At 43.8% G+C, this 18,558-nt stretch overlaps 1 protein-coding gene across 2 annotated transcripts in view; it reads right to left on the reverse strand.

Annotated features, from left to right (window-relative positions):
- Positions 1-7,981, reverse strand: part of CACUL1 (CDK2 associated cullin domain 1) — a 76,182-nt gene extending 68,201 nt beyond the window's left edge. Inside the window, exon 1 of one of the 2 annotated variants that reach the window (XM_004050175.5) lies at positions 6,700-7,981. In XM_004050175.5, the coding sequence (XP_004050223.1) occupies positions 6,700-7,066 (367 nt within the window). In that variant the 5' untranslated portion in view covers positions 7,067-7,981. The remainder of the gene's footprint in view (positions 1-6,699) is intronic. The other variant, XM_019035280.4, reaches the window with a different exon arrangement.
- Between the last annotated feature and the right edge of the window lie 10,577 nt (positions 7,982-18,558).

Here is an 18,558-nt window from a genome sequence, read left to right on the forward strand (position 1 = left end):
AAGCCAAGCACAAAACAATACACATTGTATGATTTCATTTATATGAAATCCTACAGTGACAGAAGGCAGATCAGTAGGAATGCTTGGGGCTGGAGGAAGCAGGCAGCGTTAACTGACTGCAAAGAGACACAGGGAAGGCAGAGCATGGTAGTTTACAACTGTAATCCCAGCACTCTGGGAGTCCAAGGCAGGTAGATCACTTGAGGCCAGGAGTTCAAGATCAGCCTGGCCAACATGGTGAAACCCCATCCCTACTAAAAACACAAAAATTAGCTAGGTGTGGTGGTGTGTGCCTGTAATCCCAGCTGCTCGGGAGGCTGATGTGGGAGAATCACTTGAACCCGGGAGCCAGAGGTTGCAGTGAGCCGAAATCGTGCCACTGCACTCCAGCCTGGGTGACAGAGTGAGATCCCATCTCCAAAAAAAAAGAGAGAGACAGAGAGACATAGGGAAGTATTTCAGGGTGACAGAAATGTTCTCTTGGTTGTTGTGGTAATTACTGCTGGACAGACAGTCCTCCGTGGGCCTCACGCACTCCGACATGTCTTATTGAGTATGGCAGGAATGCAATCACTCTTGAACCTGGGCCATTCTGTACCTGGTAACCTTGAAAGACGAGATAACATCTCCCTCTAGACAAAGAGCAGGCTTGCTCACTGCTTTCTATAAAAGTAGTGGATTCCCCAGGTTTGATGTTCTTCAGCTGCAACACAGAACCACTGAGAGAGCATCCATCTTGGCCATAATATGTCACCCTCTTGGGACTTGGGGGAAGGGGAAACTATGCAAATATAGCAATTCTCATGCTGTGTGCTATGACAAGAAAAATAAATTCCTTCATCTCTCACTCAGGAGTCCCCCATCTTATGTCAGCACCCAGTAATACAAGTTGAGAATCCTAAATCCAAAAATCCAAAATCTGAAACTTTTTGAGCACCAATATGATGCTTAAAGGAAACGTTCACTGGAAAATTTTGGATTTTGAATTTTTGGATTTGGGATGCTCAATCATTTGGTATAACACAAATATTCCAAAATCCGAGAAAAATCTGAAATCCAAAACACTTCTGGTCCCAAGCATTTTGGATGAGGGATAGTCAACCTGTAATAGTAATAGGCTACCTTTTAAGTATTAGTAGGGTAAAATCAAATTCCACACCAGACGGTGACATGGGTTAAAATGCACCAAACTGCACACCTAAAATGGGTACACTATATTGAATGGAGAAGAGGTGTGGAGGAAGAAAATGGACACAGGAAAAAGAGGAAAGGAAAAGGAAGAAGAGTTAGGAGGAGGGAGGAGGCAGTCAGAACAGAAATTACTTAGTACGTGGAGAAATGAGTCCAGACATATGAAAAAAGGAATACAAATTTGTCATGTTCTAACCCACTCTTACTCCCTAAACTGTGCTCTGAGAAGGTCCTTCACCAACTGAGAAATATATAAATAATTAAATATAATTACTGAAAAAAATGCTGTGGTGGTTGTCCCTTGTAATTCTGGGTTAAAGATGGGCAATATTGCCATTAAAAGAGGTTCCCTGATTTCAGTGGAATAGTTCTACTTCCAGAGTGACAAAGTGGAAATAACTTCCAGATATAAAATGGGCATATTATTTAAAGAGGCAGCAGGGCCAGAGTGATCAGCAGAATGGCTTGGATTTCTGGTGGCTTGGATCTCCCTCATGGTGGCTAACCATGATATCCTTAGGAAAACAAAGGCAATATACTGGGGTATTACTTGATCTGTTATAATGGACAGAAAAGAAAAACTCTAGATATATTAAACAGAGGTCTCACCTAAGTGGCATAATGGAAAGCCATGTAACCTCACCTAAAACCCACAATGAGCCTATTCACAGACACAGAAATGCTGGAATAAAGAAGAGGATGAGTTCCACTGAGGAAGAACCCCACATAATTAAAGTCTTCCTCCTAGCCTTTTCCAATAGAACATGCAGGTATTCATTAGGGAGATAGTACATTTGGGAAATGGAAATCACTGAGACTTTTCAAAGATTAATAAACACTGGCTCTAAGCCAATACAAACCCTAACAGACAGGAACGTCACTATGGTAAACCAGGCAGATCAGGGGCTTATGGATGTCACATAAATGGTGTTTTGGCCTCAATCCATCTCACAGTAGGGCTGGTGGACCCGTAGTAACACTAACTCCCCCAGTTCTGAAACTAGTTCATGGTTCCCTAACCTGTGAAGTCAGGAATGTCAACATAGGAAGGGCTAGATGTACCCTTTCCTACCAAAGTAATAAACTCGAAGCAACAAACAACACATCTCTGTGGGAACTACAGAAAACACTATCAATGTCAAAGACTTTAAAAATAAGAATGGAGGGCCGGGCATGGTGGACCATGCCTGTAATCCCAGCACTTTGGGAGGCCAAGGCGGGTGGATGACCTGAGGTCAGGAGTTTGAGACCAGCCTGACCAACATGGTGAAACACATCTCTACTAAAAATACAAAAATTAGCCGGGTGTGGTGGCGCGCCCCTGTAATCCCAGCTACTCAGGAGGCTGAGGCAGGAGAATTGCTTGAATCCGGGAGGCGGAGATTGCAGTGAGCTGAGACTGCACCACCACACTCCAGCCTGGCAACAGAGCGAGACTGTCTCAAAAAAAAAAAAAAAAAAAAAGGAATGGTGATAATGATGACATTCTTATTTCATGGGTCTGTTTGGCCAGAGCAAAAGAGATGAGTCTTGGAGCATGACTGTGGATTATCATCAATCAAATCCAGAGTGACTCCAATTTTAGTTGCTGTTCCAGACATGGTCTCTTCACTGTGACAAATCAACACCATCCCTGGCACCTACCATGTATCCATCAAGATAATAAATGCTTTTTATCTCTGTCCCAAAACTAGAAACCAACAGAAGCTGTTTTCACCTTACCGTCTAAAGTATACCTTCACTGCCATAGCTGAGGGATACATTAACGCGGCAGCTATCTTCCACTATCTGGTCCACAGAGACTTCGGGCATCTCAACATCTCACAAGTTCACTACACTGCTATTCCCACAAGCAAGTATACGTTTTCCTGTATTACCATATCCCCATTGCACTTGGCACTATTCATTCAGCTTTCTAATTTTTGTCAACCTAACAGGTGGAAAAAGACATTCCATTACTATTTTATTCTTTAATTTTTGTGGGTATATAGTAGGCATATATTTTTATGAGGTATATGGGATATTTTGATACAGGCATACAATGTGTAATAATCCCATCAGGGTAAATGCGATACCATCACCTCAAGCATTTATCCTTTGTTTTACAATCCAATTATACTCTTTTCCATTACTATTTTAATATGCACGTCTCTGAATATTAATAAATTCATCTCTTCTTATGCTTGTTAGGGTTTTCTATTCTTTCTATAAGCTACTTATTAATATCCTTTGCCTATTTTTCTACAGAAGTTGCTGCCCTCTTGTTAAGTAGTCCCTTGTCTAGTCAGATCAACATCCCTTGTTAATTTTAGGCACTGTAAATATCTTCTCTCATTCTTTCATCTTTTGCCAAATGAATAATTTTCATATAATCAAAATAATTAATTTTTCACCTTTATAAACTTTTGAAGCTTTAAAAAGTACTTCCCTGTCCCTAGGGAAAGAGCTTAACATTTTCAATAATATTAACTTTGGTTTTTCTTTTCACATTTAGGTCTTTAATTCATTTAGAGTCTATCCATTTATGATATTAAATTTATTTTTTCTCTATATACTGAGTCACTCTCCCTAACAACATATGACTCCTTTCTCCAGTGGTTTATGATGCCACTTAAAAAGTTCCCAACTTTTATATATGTATCCAGGTAAGTCTCTGCCCTCCAATTTGTTTCCTTGGTCTATTTTTCTGTTCTTGCACTTACACCACTTTACTACAGCTTTGACATCTTAAGTTCTAAAAAGGCAAGCCTCCCATCCCCAAACAAATCTTTAAGATTGATTTTGTTATTCACAAACTTTATCCCACCCACCATATAAATTTTAGACTTAGGCTATTGAGTTTGTCAAACCAAATGTAATTTTGACGTCATTTAAACTGAATTTATAAATTGGAGAAAATTAGTATTCTTGTAAGTAATTTGATCCAAGAGCAAGGAAAACTGTACCATTTATTTAGATTATCCTCTAGTTTCTTTTTCAAGTTTTAAAGTTTCCTTTTTAAAGGTCTTGCGTATTCACGGGTTGATTCCTAGAGACTTTAGAGTTTTGTTGCTATTATTGCATATAGTATTTACTTTTGATTATCTTTACTAGTTATCACTAGTTTAGTAAATGCTATCAAATTTTTGTAAGTTTATCTTAAATCCAGCAATCCTGCTAAACTCTTACTAGTTCTAAGTTTTCTCTGGATTTTAATGGTTCATCTAGATAGGTGATCATATTAGCTGCAAATAATAACTTTTATTGCTTCCCTTACAATCTTTATACCTTATTTTTTTGCTCCTTATAATGTTAGCCAGGACCTTCCTACAATGCTAAACAGTAGTAATGACAGGAGCATCCTTATCTTGTTACAGATCTTAAAGTATATGTATCTAAAATTTCTCCATTAAGTATTATTATTTACTGAAGGTTTTTGGTAATGACCTTTATCTAGTTATCTTGTACTCCTAGGTTACCAAGAGTTTTTATCATAAATAGCTGCTGGATCTAGTTGAATGATTTCAGGGCACCAATTGAGATAATCGTAATTTTTTTCCTTTAGTCTATTAAAGAGCTAAATTAGATAAGTAGATGTTAAACCATGCTTTCATCTCTAGGACTAACTCTATGGATCAGGACTCTGTAACACACTGTTGGATTTGATGAGCGAGTATTTTTTCTGCAGTATTTTCATTTCTATGCTAAGTAAAACAGACCTATAATTTTCTCTTCTTACACGTCCTTATCTGTTTTAGAATCAAGATTTCACAAGCCTCATAAAATGAACTTGGTATTTTTTCTATTTTCCAGGGCAACTTGCAAAAAGAATTAAGTGTTAAAGTATGGTGGAACTCATCAGCGAATCTGGATCCAGAGCTTCTAAAAAGGGAGATCTTTACCATTTCAGTTTATTAGTTCAAGATATTTCTTCTGGTACCAATTTACACATTTACTAGTTTTCTAAGAACTGTATTTTTCATTTAGGCTTTCAAATTCATCAGCCTAAGTTCGTAACATTCTTTTTTTAATCTGATATTTGTAGTTATTTTCCATTTTTCATTTATTTGCATCTTTTTTTCTTGTCGATTTTATCAGAGGTCTGTCTGCCTAGCTTACCCATCTTTCCACAAAAATAATCTTTTGGTGTGACAAATCCTTTTGTTCTCAATTGTACTGATTTCTGTTCCTAACTTTATGCTCTTTTTTGAACTCTTCAAATGAACTTTACTAAGGCAGTCTTCCTTCGTGACTCAGGTGAAGTCATTCTGCCACTCTACAGAAGGTCTGGTTCCACAACACAGCCTTCAACACACAAACTATACAATATAAACATGATTATCATGAATAAGGAGAAACTGCGTATATAATCTTACCAAACGTACATATCAATGTCTTTGACTAAGGCAGTATCTTGGGGCAAATAAAATTACGCGCTGCTCCCACACACAGTGTGTAAGATTCCGACTATCTGCATCAAGGCAAATATTTTCTCTGCACAGCTAACTGGACAAGTACAGCTTGATAAAATTAGTAGCTAGAAATGAACTCTCCAGTTGCTTTACCAGATGCCATTCAAAACTTGCAGTTAATAATAGGAGAGAAAAACCTGGCTGTGATGGTCACAATCATTTTCAACATCCTATCACCACCACCACCGCCACGCACACATACACACAAACCAAAGTAAAACCACATTCTTTTCCTAGCTATGGAAGCATACATATATCCTGGTCAGAGGCAGTTTCGGATTACAAAACAGATTTTGGTCTTAAATCTTAATGCGTGCAATTGAGCGTTAAGACAGACTACTAACATAAAGTTCAACATGCAACCCAATCTTGGGTTTGGACACAAGACATAACCCATCCTGAAAGGCTTATTCTTATAAGTGTAAGCTCTGAAAAGTGATTTTATGCATTATTAGCTTCAAGACGATGTCCGAGCTGCCACTGCATCGGAAAGCAACTCATTTCCCTAGCAGGATGCAAAAGTGTAACACAGTAGAGAAGGAACAAGGTGTAGATATAGGTCAACTTTCAAATTCCTTACTTGTTTAACACAGCCTGGCCAAAAACACAAGAACACAAGTTGCCAGATTTCTTCTCTCTCTCTGGCTGCAGAAGACTGAAGGCCTTTCCCTAACGAGACTCAGACAGCCTTATTTTCCCCTCACTTTGAGGGTGAAACTTCAAGAGAAGACGGGTGCGAAAAGAGCTTCCCAATGTTGAGAGACTGCCAGTTGTGATAGGGATCGCCTTGACAGAACTTGGGGCTCCGTGTGTACCAGGCTGCCTCTCTAGGCCAGGTAATACAATAAGCCAGGGCCGCTCAGGCGCTGGCCGCAGACACCAAATGAGGGGGAGGGGACGGTGAGGGGGAAGGAGGCAGGGAGGCGAAGGCGGACGGGGAGAAGAGAAAAGACCCAGGCCTGAAACAAAGGAAGCGGAGCTTTCTCCAAGAGGGGGTGAATTCGGCGTCCGAGTGAGGTGGAGAAAAGCCAAGGCTGCAGGGAAAGGCTGGACTCACAGAACTTGGAGGTGGAGGTGTTGATGTTGATGGTGGAGCTGGCGGTGGGGGCGGGGGCCGCCTTGGCCACGGCGGCGGCCGCGTCGCAGCTCTTCAACATCATGATCACCCCATTAGCCTCCGGCGGTGGCGGCGGCCCCATCGGGAGCCCCTCCTTGGGGCCTTTCCTGTCCACGGAGACCGCGGGCACCGCCAGCAGCTGCCCCCCCGAAGGCTCTCGGGCAGGGGCCGGGATCGAGGAGGGGGGCGGCGGAGGTGGCAGGGGCTGCCGGAAGCCGTCCACCGCAGCCTCCCAGTTGTTGTGGTTCTGGTCGTCCATCATCGCCTCGTAGCTGCCCCCCTCCTCCTCTTCCATGCTTTCCTCCATCCTGCTGGCCCCCGGCACCCGCCCGCCTCACAGGCACCTGCCGCCTGTCTCAACCCCGGGCCAGCGGGCACCGCTGCCTCCCCGAGCTTACATCGCCGGGGGCAGGAATGGGCGCAGTGGAGAGGGCTGCGGTGCGCAGGGTCTCTCGCTCTCCGCGGGGCCGACTAGCTTGAAGACGCGGCTGACGGCGGTGGGCGCTCCGGGGCTCTAGTCTGGGAGAGGCAGCCGTAAAGCAGCGGCGCTCCTCACGACATTTTACAGCGGCTTCCAACAGGCATTTGGAAAGGGCAGCTGGGGGCGCGGCCAGGAGGGCACGTGGTGCGAGGGACTGGCCGCGAGAAAGCGGAGCCAGAAGGGGCGGGAGCTGTGAGTCACTCCCACGCAACAGGGCAGAGGTTCGCCCCGCCTCGGCTGGCAGGGAGCTAACAGGGGAGGCGCGACGGGTTCGGACGGGCATTCGCCGGCCCCGCCCCCTGCCCGGCCTCACGTGACAAAGGTGTTTGTCTTGCGCACGCGCGTTCGCAATCTGGTTACCATGACGACGAGGCCCTCGCCGGTTCCTGAGGACTCGCGCGGAGCAGTCTTGGCAGTAGCTGTGGACTGGCCAGGGTTACTGGAGGTGTTTTCCTTGCGTCCTCCAAGTCTACGGGGCCTTCGCACCTCTGAGTGCCTGAGAGCCCCGGCTTTTGCTTGGGACGGAGGTACGGGACCACAAGAGGCCCCGGGGTCGCAGGTTATAAACGGATGAGACCGCCCTGGGCGGCCCGTGGTCCGACTGCTCTTGGGTCGGTCCCCAGCCGTCGCGACACACACGCACAAAATCGAGAATAAAACCCGAATCATACATAGCACGATGGCGCAAAAAAGAAATGCGTTTGAGTTATTCATGTGTGTTTTTAAAATTCCTTTACGCTTGTATGCACTAAGGCCAGCAACCCAACTTTTAAAAATGCGGCTCAGGCCGGGCGCGGAGGCTTACGCCTGTAATCCCAGCACTTTGGGAGGCCGAGGCGGGCGGATCACGAGGTCAGGAAATCGACACTATCCTGGCTAACACGGGAAACCCCGTTTCTACTAAAAATACAAAAAAGTTAGCCGGGCGTGGTGGCACGTGCCTGTTGTCCCAGCTAGCTGCTCGGGAGGCTGAGGCAGAATTGCTTGAACCCGGGAGGCAGAGGTTGCAGGGAGCCGAAATCGCGCCACTGCACTCCAGCCTGGGCAACAGAGCGAGACTCCATCTCAAAAAAAAAAAAAAAATGCGAGCTGGGCGCAGTGGCTCATGCCTGTAATTCAACCACTTGAGGAAACCGAGATGGGAGGCCCGCTTGTGCCCAGGAATTCGAGACCAGCCAGACCAGCATAACAAGACCACGCCTCTAAAAACAAAAATTAGCCTGGCATGGTGGCATGTGCCTATGGTCCCAGCTACTCTAGAGGCTGAGGTGGATCACTTGAGCCCTGGAGGTCAAGGCTGCAGTGAGCCGAGATCGCGTAACTGCACTCCAGCCTGGGTGACAGAGTGAGACTGTCTCCAAAAAAAAAGAAAAGAGAATTAAGTGGTATGCTGAAGGGGAAAACATAAAACCTTAGAATTACATGGGTGGCAAAAAGAGAGGCAGAAGGAAGGCAAATTCTGTTTCAGACAAACAACTAATGGTTTATCATCAACAGACTCTAGGTAGATGGCTGGGTGAGTGCGATGAGATAAAGAAGGGTCTTTACATTTAAAAAAAAGTCCAATATACAGGGAAGATAGAGTCAAAAAAGTGTCTCTAACATACTGTGTCATAAAGCAAGTCTTTACATATCTAAGGATTTATATCATAGCGACTATATGGCCACAAAACATATGAAGCAAAAATGAACAGAAGTATAAGACAGAGAAATCTACGATCAGAGTAGGTGATTTTTCACTCCCTAATTGCAGTGAGTTGAATACGGCCTCCCACAAGATATGTCCATATCCTAATTCCTAGAACTTGCGAGTATGACCTTATTTGGAAAAAGGGCTTTTGCAGATGTAATTAAAGTTCTTGAGATGAGAAGATCATCCTGGATTATCCAGGTGGGCCATCAATCCAATGACAGGTGTCTTTATAAAAGAGAGGTAGAAGAGAAGAGAAGGTAATGTAACCACAGAAGCAGAGATTGGAGTGATGGCATTCACAAGTCAAGGAATGCTGACAGCACCCAAAGCTGGAAGAGACAAATTTTCCTCTTTAGCCTCTGGAGGGAGTGTGACCCTGCCAACATGTAGATTTCAGACTTCTAGATGCCAGAACTGAGAATTCATGTCGGTTTTTTTAAGCCACCTATTCTGATAATTTGTTAAGCAACTGATTACAGGAAACTAATACATAGACCGAAGGGACCAAAAAAATCTTTAAGGGACTGGAAGAGTTGAGTAACACAATTACCAAGCTTAATCTAATATATACGTGTAGAATATTGCCTTAATGACCATAGAATACACACTCCTTTCAAGAATATGCTAAACATTTACAAAAATTGAACATACTGTGTCATAAAGCAAGTCTCCACATATCTAAGGATTTATATCATAGTAACCACATTTTCTGGTCACTATATAGGTAAGTTAAAAATCAATAACCAAAAGGTAACTGGTAAGCCCCATACTTCCACTATTCCAATTAACTCATGGGTCATAAAATCATAATAGAAATTAGAAAACATTTAGAACTGATGGGCTTGGTACTATCATAGCAATGTAACTTCCATCCTCTTGAGGGCCCTGCTCCAAGGGTTTTTACCCAGCACACTGATGAATCCTGAACCTTTTGTGTGTGTGTTGTCAAAATGATCAATATAAGACACTCATTTTTGCTGTAATTAAACTACTGTGACAAGACCTAATGACAGTTGAGCGAAACCAGTCACTGATGGGACAATTTTCTATAAGAAATCCTACTGAAGGGAAACCAAATGAACATATTGGTAACTGGTTGATTTTGTGGCATTATGAGACATTGTTATACTTTAGAGCATATTATATTTTAATAGTTATTAACATAAAATCTTTGATTTGTTCTGGGTTGTGGAGATGGGGTATAACATTATTAGCAACATTTACCCAAAAACAGTGAACACAGGTTAGTAGTTACTGTGACCTTCCATAGTCGCAGATAATTCATCTATTTGTTCGGTTTTTGTTTGTCTGTTTCTATTTCCCACTAGGCTGTGAATTTCATTAAAGCAGGATAAATATATGTGTAAAATTTCTGTGTAAGTTTGGATACATAAAGAGGAAACTAACTCAAAACTCAATAGCAGTTATCTAGGGATAATGAGATTATGGATGGTCTTAATGTTCTTCTTTATATCTTTCAATGTTTTCTTGGTTCTCTACAATAAGTATGTATTATTTTTATAATCAGAAAAGAATTCTGAAACTTAAAGATTAACAAATAAAAACCAAGTATAAATTGGGATTCCATAGGTTAAAATGTTTGTTTTGGCTTCCAGAAGCAAAAACTCAAATAAAAATTGCTTTAAAATCAAGGCTGTTCATTGGCTAAGAGACTGAGAAGGTCTAGGAATGGTGGAGATGGGGCAGGGCTCAGCCATTACTGAGCTCTGCTTCTCTGTGGTGTTCTTTGTCTTGTTCTCTCTTGTGCATGTTTCACCCTTAGGCTGCCTACAAAATGCCTGCCACAGGCCCTGGCCTCATGTCTATAGACAAGAAGTCAAGATGAAAAGGGCCTGTGAATTCTGGTAGCTTTCTATTATGAGAAAATTCCCAGAAGCCCTCAGGAAACTTCCTCACAGTGTCTCATTGGTCCATTGCTAAACCAATCACATGGCACTTAGACCTGGATTCCAGAGCCCTTTACTGGAAAGGGTATGGATTCATTCCTGGAAAATAAGGCCCATTCCTGGAACTTAGCATGGGATCAGCTTCTCCCTAAGTACATTGGCTGAGAGGAGAAGGAGTGGATAGAGGAACAAATATTGGAGTCAATCGGGAATGTTTAAGTGCTGGGTAGGCTACAATTCCATTATAGGCCAAAGTATGGAATCCCCTAGAACTCCTATTACCTAACCTTACCCCAGCCTCTCCACTACCAGCCCTTCATAAATGCCTCCCTAATGAATATATCTATGCAAAATTATGTACGTACTGATTAGAATCAAGAAAGACATAACCGGCCAGGCACAGTGTCTGGTATCTGTAATCCCAACACTTTGGGAGGCCGAGGCGGGTGGATCACCTGAGGTCTGGAGTTCAAAACCAGCCTGGCCAACATGGTGAAACCCTGTCTCTACTAAAAATACAAACATTAGCTGGACGTGGCAGCACGCACCTGTAATCCCAGTGTGTCCAGAATTGGGGGGTTCTTGGTCTCACTGACTTCAAGAATGACACTGCAGACCCTCGCAGTTGAGTGTTGCAGCTCTTAAGGTGGCACGTCTGGAGTTTGTTCCTTCCGATGTTTGGATGTGTTCCGAGTTTCTTCCTTCTGGTGGGATCGTGGTCTCGCTGGCTCAGGAGTGAAGCTGCAGACCTTCGCGGTGAGTGTTACAGTTCATAAAGGCAGTGTAGACCCAAAGAGTGAGCAGCAGCAAAATATATTGCAAAGAGTGAAAGAACAAAGCTTCTACGGTATGGAAAGGGACCAGGGCGGGTTGCCACTGCTGGCTCGGGCAGCCTGCTTTTATTCTCTTATCTGGCCCCACCCCCATCCTGCTGATTGGTCCATTTTACAGAGAGCAGAGTGGTCTGTTTTGACAGGGCACTGATTGGTGCGTTTACAATCCCTGAGCTAGACACAAAGGCTCTCCAAGTCCCCACCAGAGTAGCTAGATACAGAGTGTCAATTGGTGCATTCACAAACCCTGAGCTAGACACAGGGTGCTGATTGGTGTGTTTACAAACCTTGAGCTAGACACAGGGTGCTGATTGGTGTATATACAATCCCTTAGCTAGACATAAAGTTTCTCCAAGGCCCCACCAGACTAGCTAGATACAGAGTGTGGATTGGTGCATTCACAAACCCTGAGCTAGACACAGGGTGCTGATTGGTGTATTTACAATCCCTTAGCTAGACATAAAGGTTCTCCAAGTCCCCACCAGACTCAGGAGCCCAGCTGGCTTCACCCAGTGGATCCCGCAAGAGGGCTGCTGGTGGAGCTGCCTGCCAGTCCCGCGCCCTGTGCCCACACTCCTCAGCCCTTGGGTGGTCGATGGGACTAGGCGCCGTGGAGCAGAGAGCAGTGCTCGTCCTGGAGGCTGGGGCTGCACAGGAGCCCACGGAGGCGGGGGGAGGCTCAGGCATGACGGGCTGCAGGTCCTGAGCCCTGCCCCATGGGAAGGCAACTATGGCCCGGCGAGAAATCGAGCGCAGCGCCAGTGGGCCGGCACCGCTGGGGGACCCAGTACACCCTCTGCCGCCGCCAGCCCAGGTGCTAAGCCCCTCACTGCCCGGGGCCGGCGGGGCCCGCTGGCCGCTCCGAGCACGGGGCCCACGGAGCCCAAGCCTACCCGGAACTCACGCTGGCCCACAAGCACCGCGGGAAGCCCCAGTTCCCGCCCGCGCCTCTCCCACACCTCCCCGCAAGCTGAGGGTGCCGGCTCCGGCCTCGGCCAGCCCAGGAAGGGGCTCCCAGAGTGCAGCCGCGGGCTGAAGTGCTCCTCAAGTGCCGCCAAAGTGGGAGCCCAGGCAGAGGATGTGCGGAGAGCGAGCGAGGGCTGTGAGGGCTGCCAGCACGCTGTCACCTCTCACCAGCTACTTGGGAGGCTGAGGCAGAAGAATCACTTGAACCTGGGAGACGGAGGTTGCAGTAAGCCAAGATCATGCCGCTGCACTCCAGCCTGGGAGACAGAGTGACACTCCATCTTAAAAAAAAATAAAAATAAAAGACATAACCCATGTTTGTTTAATTATGAAATGCCATGTGGCCAATTGTCTAAAATAGTTAAAACATTGAGGGGGGCGGCTACAGAGACTTGGTCACTAAGAATTAGTCTTTGTATGGCTTTAAATACATTGTCACTTTCCCAAACAATATTTATTTGTAATTGTTCAATACTTTTTAATGAATAAGTGTATGACTAGCTTAAATCTACTTGAAATCCTATTTTATATCAAAAGACGTTTTTGTTTTTGAGATAAGGTCTTGCTCCATTGCCCAGGCTGGAGTGCAGTGGCATGATCATGGCTCACTGCAGTTTTGACCCCCCCAGGCTCAAGCGATCCTCCCACCTCAGCCTCTCAAGTAGCTGGGACTACAGGTGTGCACCACCATGCCCAGCTAAGTTTTGTAATTTTTGTAGAGATGAAGTTTCACCACGTTGCCCAGGCTGGTCTGAAACTCCTGGGCTCACCTTGTCTTCTCAAAGTTCTGGTATTACAGGTGTAGCCCATGGTGCCTGGCTGAAAAGACTTTTCTTCTTTAGTCAACTCTGACAGCATAGCATGTACTATGCGATACATTAGTCCCTGAGAGAAAGTATTATTGCAATTTTTACATCTTTTCATCTATCATACCAACCTGGCATTTGTGGCATTGTTAGTAAAGGATGAAATTGCTCAGAAGTGAATAAGAGGAAGAAGAGGAGAAAAAATATATGAGAAAAATCCAAAAATTATACATGCCTCTTCTAAGTAGTCAAGAACTCATTGAATCAGAAAAGACTGTAGTAGACAACATACAGACATATAGGTGTTTTCTCTTAATTGCTATTCATTTTAAATGGACTATTAATTACACAAAGGAATTAGCATGGAAAACATAAAAATTCAACTTTGATGGAGATAAACTATATTAGGATAAAGAAGAATGAATACTTGTGTTTAATCCCTAGGAGATTAGAATTGTACCAATACAGCATTGACAAAGAAATAATTTGTGAATGCATAATGCAGTTGGAAGTCTAACTGCAAAGCTATTGGAATTATCTTGATTAGAAGGTAAGAGGATTATTGCCGTGTAAACTCAAGCCTCAACAGTTGCACACTGAGATTACTGATTACAGTGAAGATGGGTAGCCACTCGGGGGAGTATTCTGTATTCAGTATTTCTTTCCATGTTTGATTTTATTCCTTCCTTTTACATCTTAACATCTGAATTCTAAATTCCATCCTAGCAGGGAAACAGAGGAAACGATGCAGATTCTCTCACAAGCCTGATGAATTTAGGAGCTGAAGGAAATGACTAGAGGCTGAAGGAGGTTGGGGGGAAACAAGCAGGCAAGAGACGGGGAGTTATGTCGACACCTCATTGCAGGCCTGTCCCTTTCACTCAGTCATTCACCAATATTTCTGTGTTCAGGTACTGTGCGGGGGCTATAAGAGTAAACAGATAGCTGGGTGCATGGCTCACGCCTGTAAACCCAACACTTTGAGAGCCTGAGGCAGGAGGATCACTTGAGCCCAGGAGTTCAAGACCAGTTTGGGCAACATGGTGAAACCCTGTCTCTATGAAAAATACAAAAATTAGCTGGGCATGGTGGAGTGTTCCTGTAGTCCCAGCTACTCAGGAGACTGAGGTGGGAGGATCACTTGAGTTCAGAGGGGGAGGTTGCAGTGAGCCAAGATCACACCACTGCACTGCCACCTGGGTGACAGAGTGAGACCTGTCTCAAAAAAATAAAAATAAAAAAAGTAAACAGACAAAAAGCACTCTGCCCCTCATGGAGTTTCCATTCCATGGGAGTATCAAGCACTAAACAACCGCATGAGCCAAAGCATGACAAACGCTAGGAAAGAATGCCATGACTGGGCATTACCGAGAGAATTCTTTCACTTTGGGGGATCAAGGAGAACCTCTGTGAAAAAGAATATTTCTGCTAAGATGAAAGGATGGGTAGAAGAGAGCCAGACAAGTTAGGAAGAGAACATTCCAGGCAGAAGGGAGAACCCAAGGAAGACGTTTGACATCATCTCTAAACTGAAAGAAAGGCAACGAGACTGCAGTAGCGTGAAGGGGAGTGGATGGGAATGGCATACGCAGAAAGGCAGGACACGGCTGGGTTATACAGGTCCTCGTAAGGCCTGTTGAGAATTTAGTGTTTCTGTTTGAATGGAAAAGAGGTAGAGAAGTGGCATAGGATGTGACTTACATTTGATAAGGACATCTAACTGCCTTGAGGGGAGTGGCCTATAGGAAAGGAAAGAGTGAAAACAGAGACTAACTGGGGAATTGTGACAATACTTCAGGCAAGAGATGATGGTGGCTTGGACTAGAAGGATGGCAGTGGATATAGAGAGAACCGGTAGGCTACAGATTTTGACATTAGAATGGACAGTTCTTGATGGTGGATTCGACATTGAGGACCAGGGAAAGAAAGGTTTCAAAGATGCCTTACTCTGGTATACACCAGGATAGAGCATCACATTCTATTCAAAGCTGGGAATTTATCAGATGCATGTAAGGGGAGGAAAGCTCAGTGAGCAATGGAAATGATGACTCAGCCATAGACTCCAAGCTGAATAAGAAAGTAAAGACAGATGGAGCAGATGGGTAGAGAGAAGGTAGAGTTTTTCATGGATGAGAGGTGTCCATGGGGTTGAAGAGCTATTGGAAGGGACATCTGTCCTTAAGCAAGAAACTAGCAAGATGGGTCATAACCCAACAGTAGGCTGAATTCATGATTTCAAAGGTATTGCAGTTGCTGCTGGTGACAAGACCTACAGTGGGAATAGCAGACATTGACCTTTGTTTTTGTTTGGCTGTCAAGTGCCTGATTTGCTTCCTATTTGTACACATTCACATTTGTTTGCTGTGGTGCAGGAAGCCAAAGGGTGCCAGACATTCCCTCTCCCCATACGCCACCATCAAGAGCAAGGGCACACATGCTGTGCTCAGCCAACCAGATCTTTCTGCCAAGGTATTTGAGTCTGAAGAGAGTAACACAAAACCATGGGAATCACTGGAAATGATTCATGACATCTGCAGAGTTCAGGTTTCACAGTAAGGGCAGGACTAGAGGCAGTGGGTTAACCAAGCTGCCCCTCTGGCGTGACCTCAGCTGTATTCTCAACTGCCCAGATTTCCTTGCTTTCTGTCTGTGTTCTAGGCCAGTTTCCTCAAACTTCTTGTAGATTCTGTGAGCTACTCAACATCCTTCCAATAAATTCCTCTCCTACTTTAGTTAACTGGCATTGGTTTCTGTTGTTTGCAAACAGAAACATAGACAGGTATAGTGGGACCTTGGGAGTGGTTGGCCAACATGCAGTGGAAGCGAAAGTCCCTAGGCGGGAGGAGACCTCACCTCAAAAGGGGCCATTGCCATGGGCCCCACATTTTAAAGGGCTCTGTATATGCCCTTTGTATGCTACACACAGTAAATTTACCAAGGGCATACAGGCATTGGTATTCTGTGCTCAGAGCTGGCGCAGCGTAACCACACCCTACACATTCACTCTCATGCCTCACAACACGCAACTCCCATTAAGTGCTTCTCTGCACTCTTGGTCCTCAGATCAGAAAGCAACCACATCTGGAGGCCATGAAGGTTTCTGGGTGGTGTCATACAAATGAGAGAAACTGCTTCAGAGTGCAGAGAGGATCTGAACAACAGAAGCACTTAACTGAGAGAGAAAACTAACTTCTCAAATCCTTTCCAGTTGGCATTGATGCAATAGATTCTTGCACAGCAAAATATCATTTCCCAGTTGCACCAAGTGACCATTTTTGTGTTCTCATGCAGGGTCCTGGAGCTACTCGCTGCGTTAAAGCAATTTAATTTAGACAAGATAGATGAGACGTACTGGAAGAGTTCAGTGAAACAATAAATGATGTTCAAATATGAGTAAATTGTGGTCTTTAGTGGAAAATGAAATTACTTTCATATTTGCACTATCCACAGTTACTTGGTGTGAACTGTCACTTACTAGAGAAAACTAGAGTTAAGTTTGTCTATTTTACTTTTTGAATGATTAATTTTTTTAATTTTTAAAGAAAATTTAAAAGGAAACAAACGTGTTTGTATGACCATGAAGAAAATTAATGTATGATTTTCCAAAAATTTCCCTTAATTTCTTTGGAGATTATTTTTGGCCATTTTAGATCAGGATACAATCTGGAAAAAGATTTTAATAAATTGAATAACATGCTTCTGTTGTCAATTTTCTTATTACATCCCAGCATTAAAGAATTTGAAAGGAAAATACTTAAAAGTACTGTATTGATCTTGATGTTGCTTAGAGATAGTGAAACTCATATTACTGGTAGAAATTTATATAACGAGGCCAGGCGCGGTGGCTCACGTCTGTAATCCCAGCACTTTGGGAGGCCAAGGCGGGCGGATCACAAGGTCAGGAGATCGAGACCATCCTGGCTAACATGGTGAAACCCCATCTCTACTAAAAATACAAAAAATTAGCCAGGCGTGGTGGCAGGCGCCTGTAGTCCCAGCTACTCAGGAGGCTGAGGCGGGAGAATGGCGTGAACCCGGGGGGCGGAGCTTGCAGTGAGCCGAGATAGCGCCACTGCAATCCAGCCTGGGCAACAGAGCGAGACTTCGTCTCAAAAAAAAAAAACAAAAAAAAGAAATTTATATAATGAAATTAAAATATTTTTACTATTTTCTGTGACAGTGATTGATTATATACAGCCTAACCCCATTAAAATGTTTGAGAATGACATATTAAATTTATAGTTCATTTCCCATCTAAGTATGGCTTTAAGAACTTAATTGATAATTCCAGTTGCTCTGACCTCAGCAGAACATAGTTTCTGCATTTTCAAATTAATGAAAAACACCCTAAGAACCATAATGTCCCCAGAAAGGTTGCCTAATTTGTCATTACTCTCAATAGAACACAAATTATGTAAAAGTCTTGATTATAACAACATAATTGGTAATTTACTTAAAAGAAGGCAAGAAAATTAACTTTCATAAAAATACATATAATTTATGAATTATGTATTTTTTTATTACTCATCCACATGTTGCCAGTCCATCAAAAGAACACCCAGACATACACAATAATAGTTCCATTCAGTCATCCTTGTTATTTTACCATAGCTTTACATACATTTTTTATTTTGTTATCATCTGAAGGTATGTTTGTCAAGGAAGGAGGATAGGAAGTGTGCTACTTAGCAGTTAGCTGTATGTATAACATTTAAATATTTAGACATACAAATGAGTCATTTTGCACTCTTGCTGCAAATGTTAGAATTAGGCCTGGTGAGGAGGCCAGGGAGGTAAGAGGCCAGAGGACTGGAAGGGCCAACCGTGGGGATGTTAATGTTTCCCTCAAGAGAATTAATGATGACAGGAGCTGGCATGGAGATTAAGGCCATCCAGGAACAAAAAAGAGGTTGGCCGGGCACGGTGGCTCATGCCTGTAATCCCGCACTTTGGGAGGCCAAGGTGAGCAGATTACTTGAGATCAGGAGTTCAAGACCAGCCTGGCCAACATGGCGAAACCCCATGCCTACCAAAAAATACAAAAACTAGCTGGGTGTGATGGCACGCGCCTGTAATCCCAGCTACTCGTGAGGCTGAGGCAGGAGAATTGTTT

This window comes from Gorilla gorilla, chromosome 8 (genome assembly GCF_029281585.2).
Source record: "Gorilla gorilla gorilla isolate KB3781 chromosome 8, NHGRI_mGorGor1-v2.1_pri, whole genome shotgun sequence".
Lineage (NCBI taxonomy): Eukaryota > Metazoa > Chordata > Mammalia > Primates > Hominidae > Gorilla > Gorilla gorilla.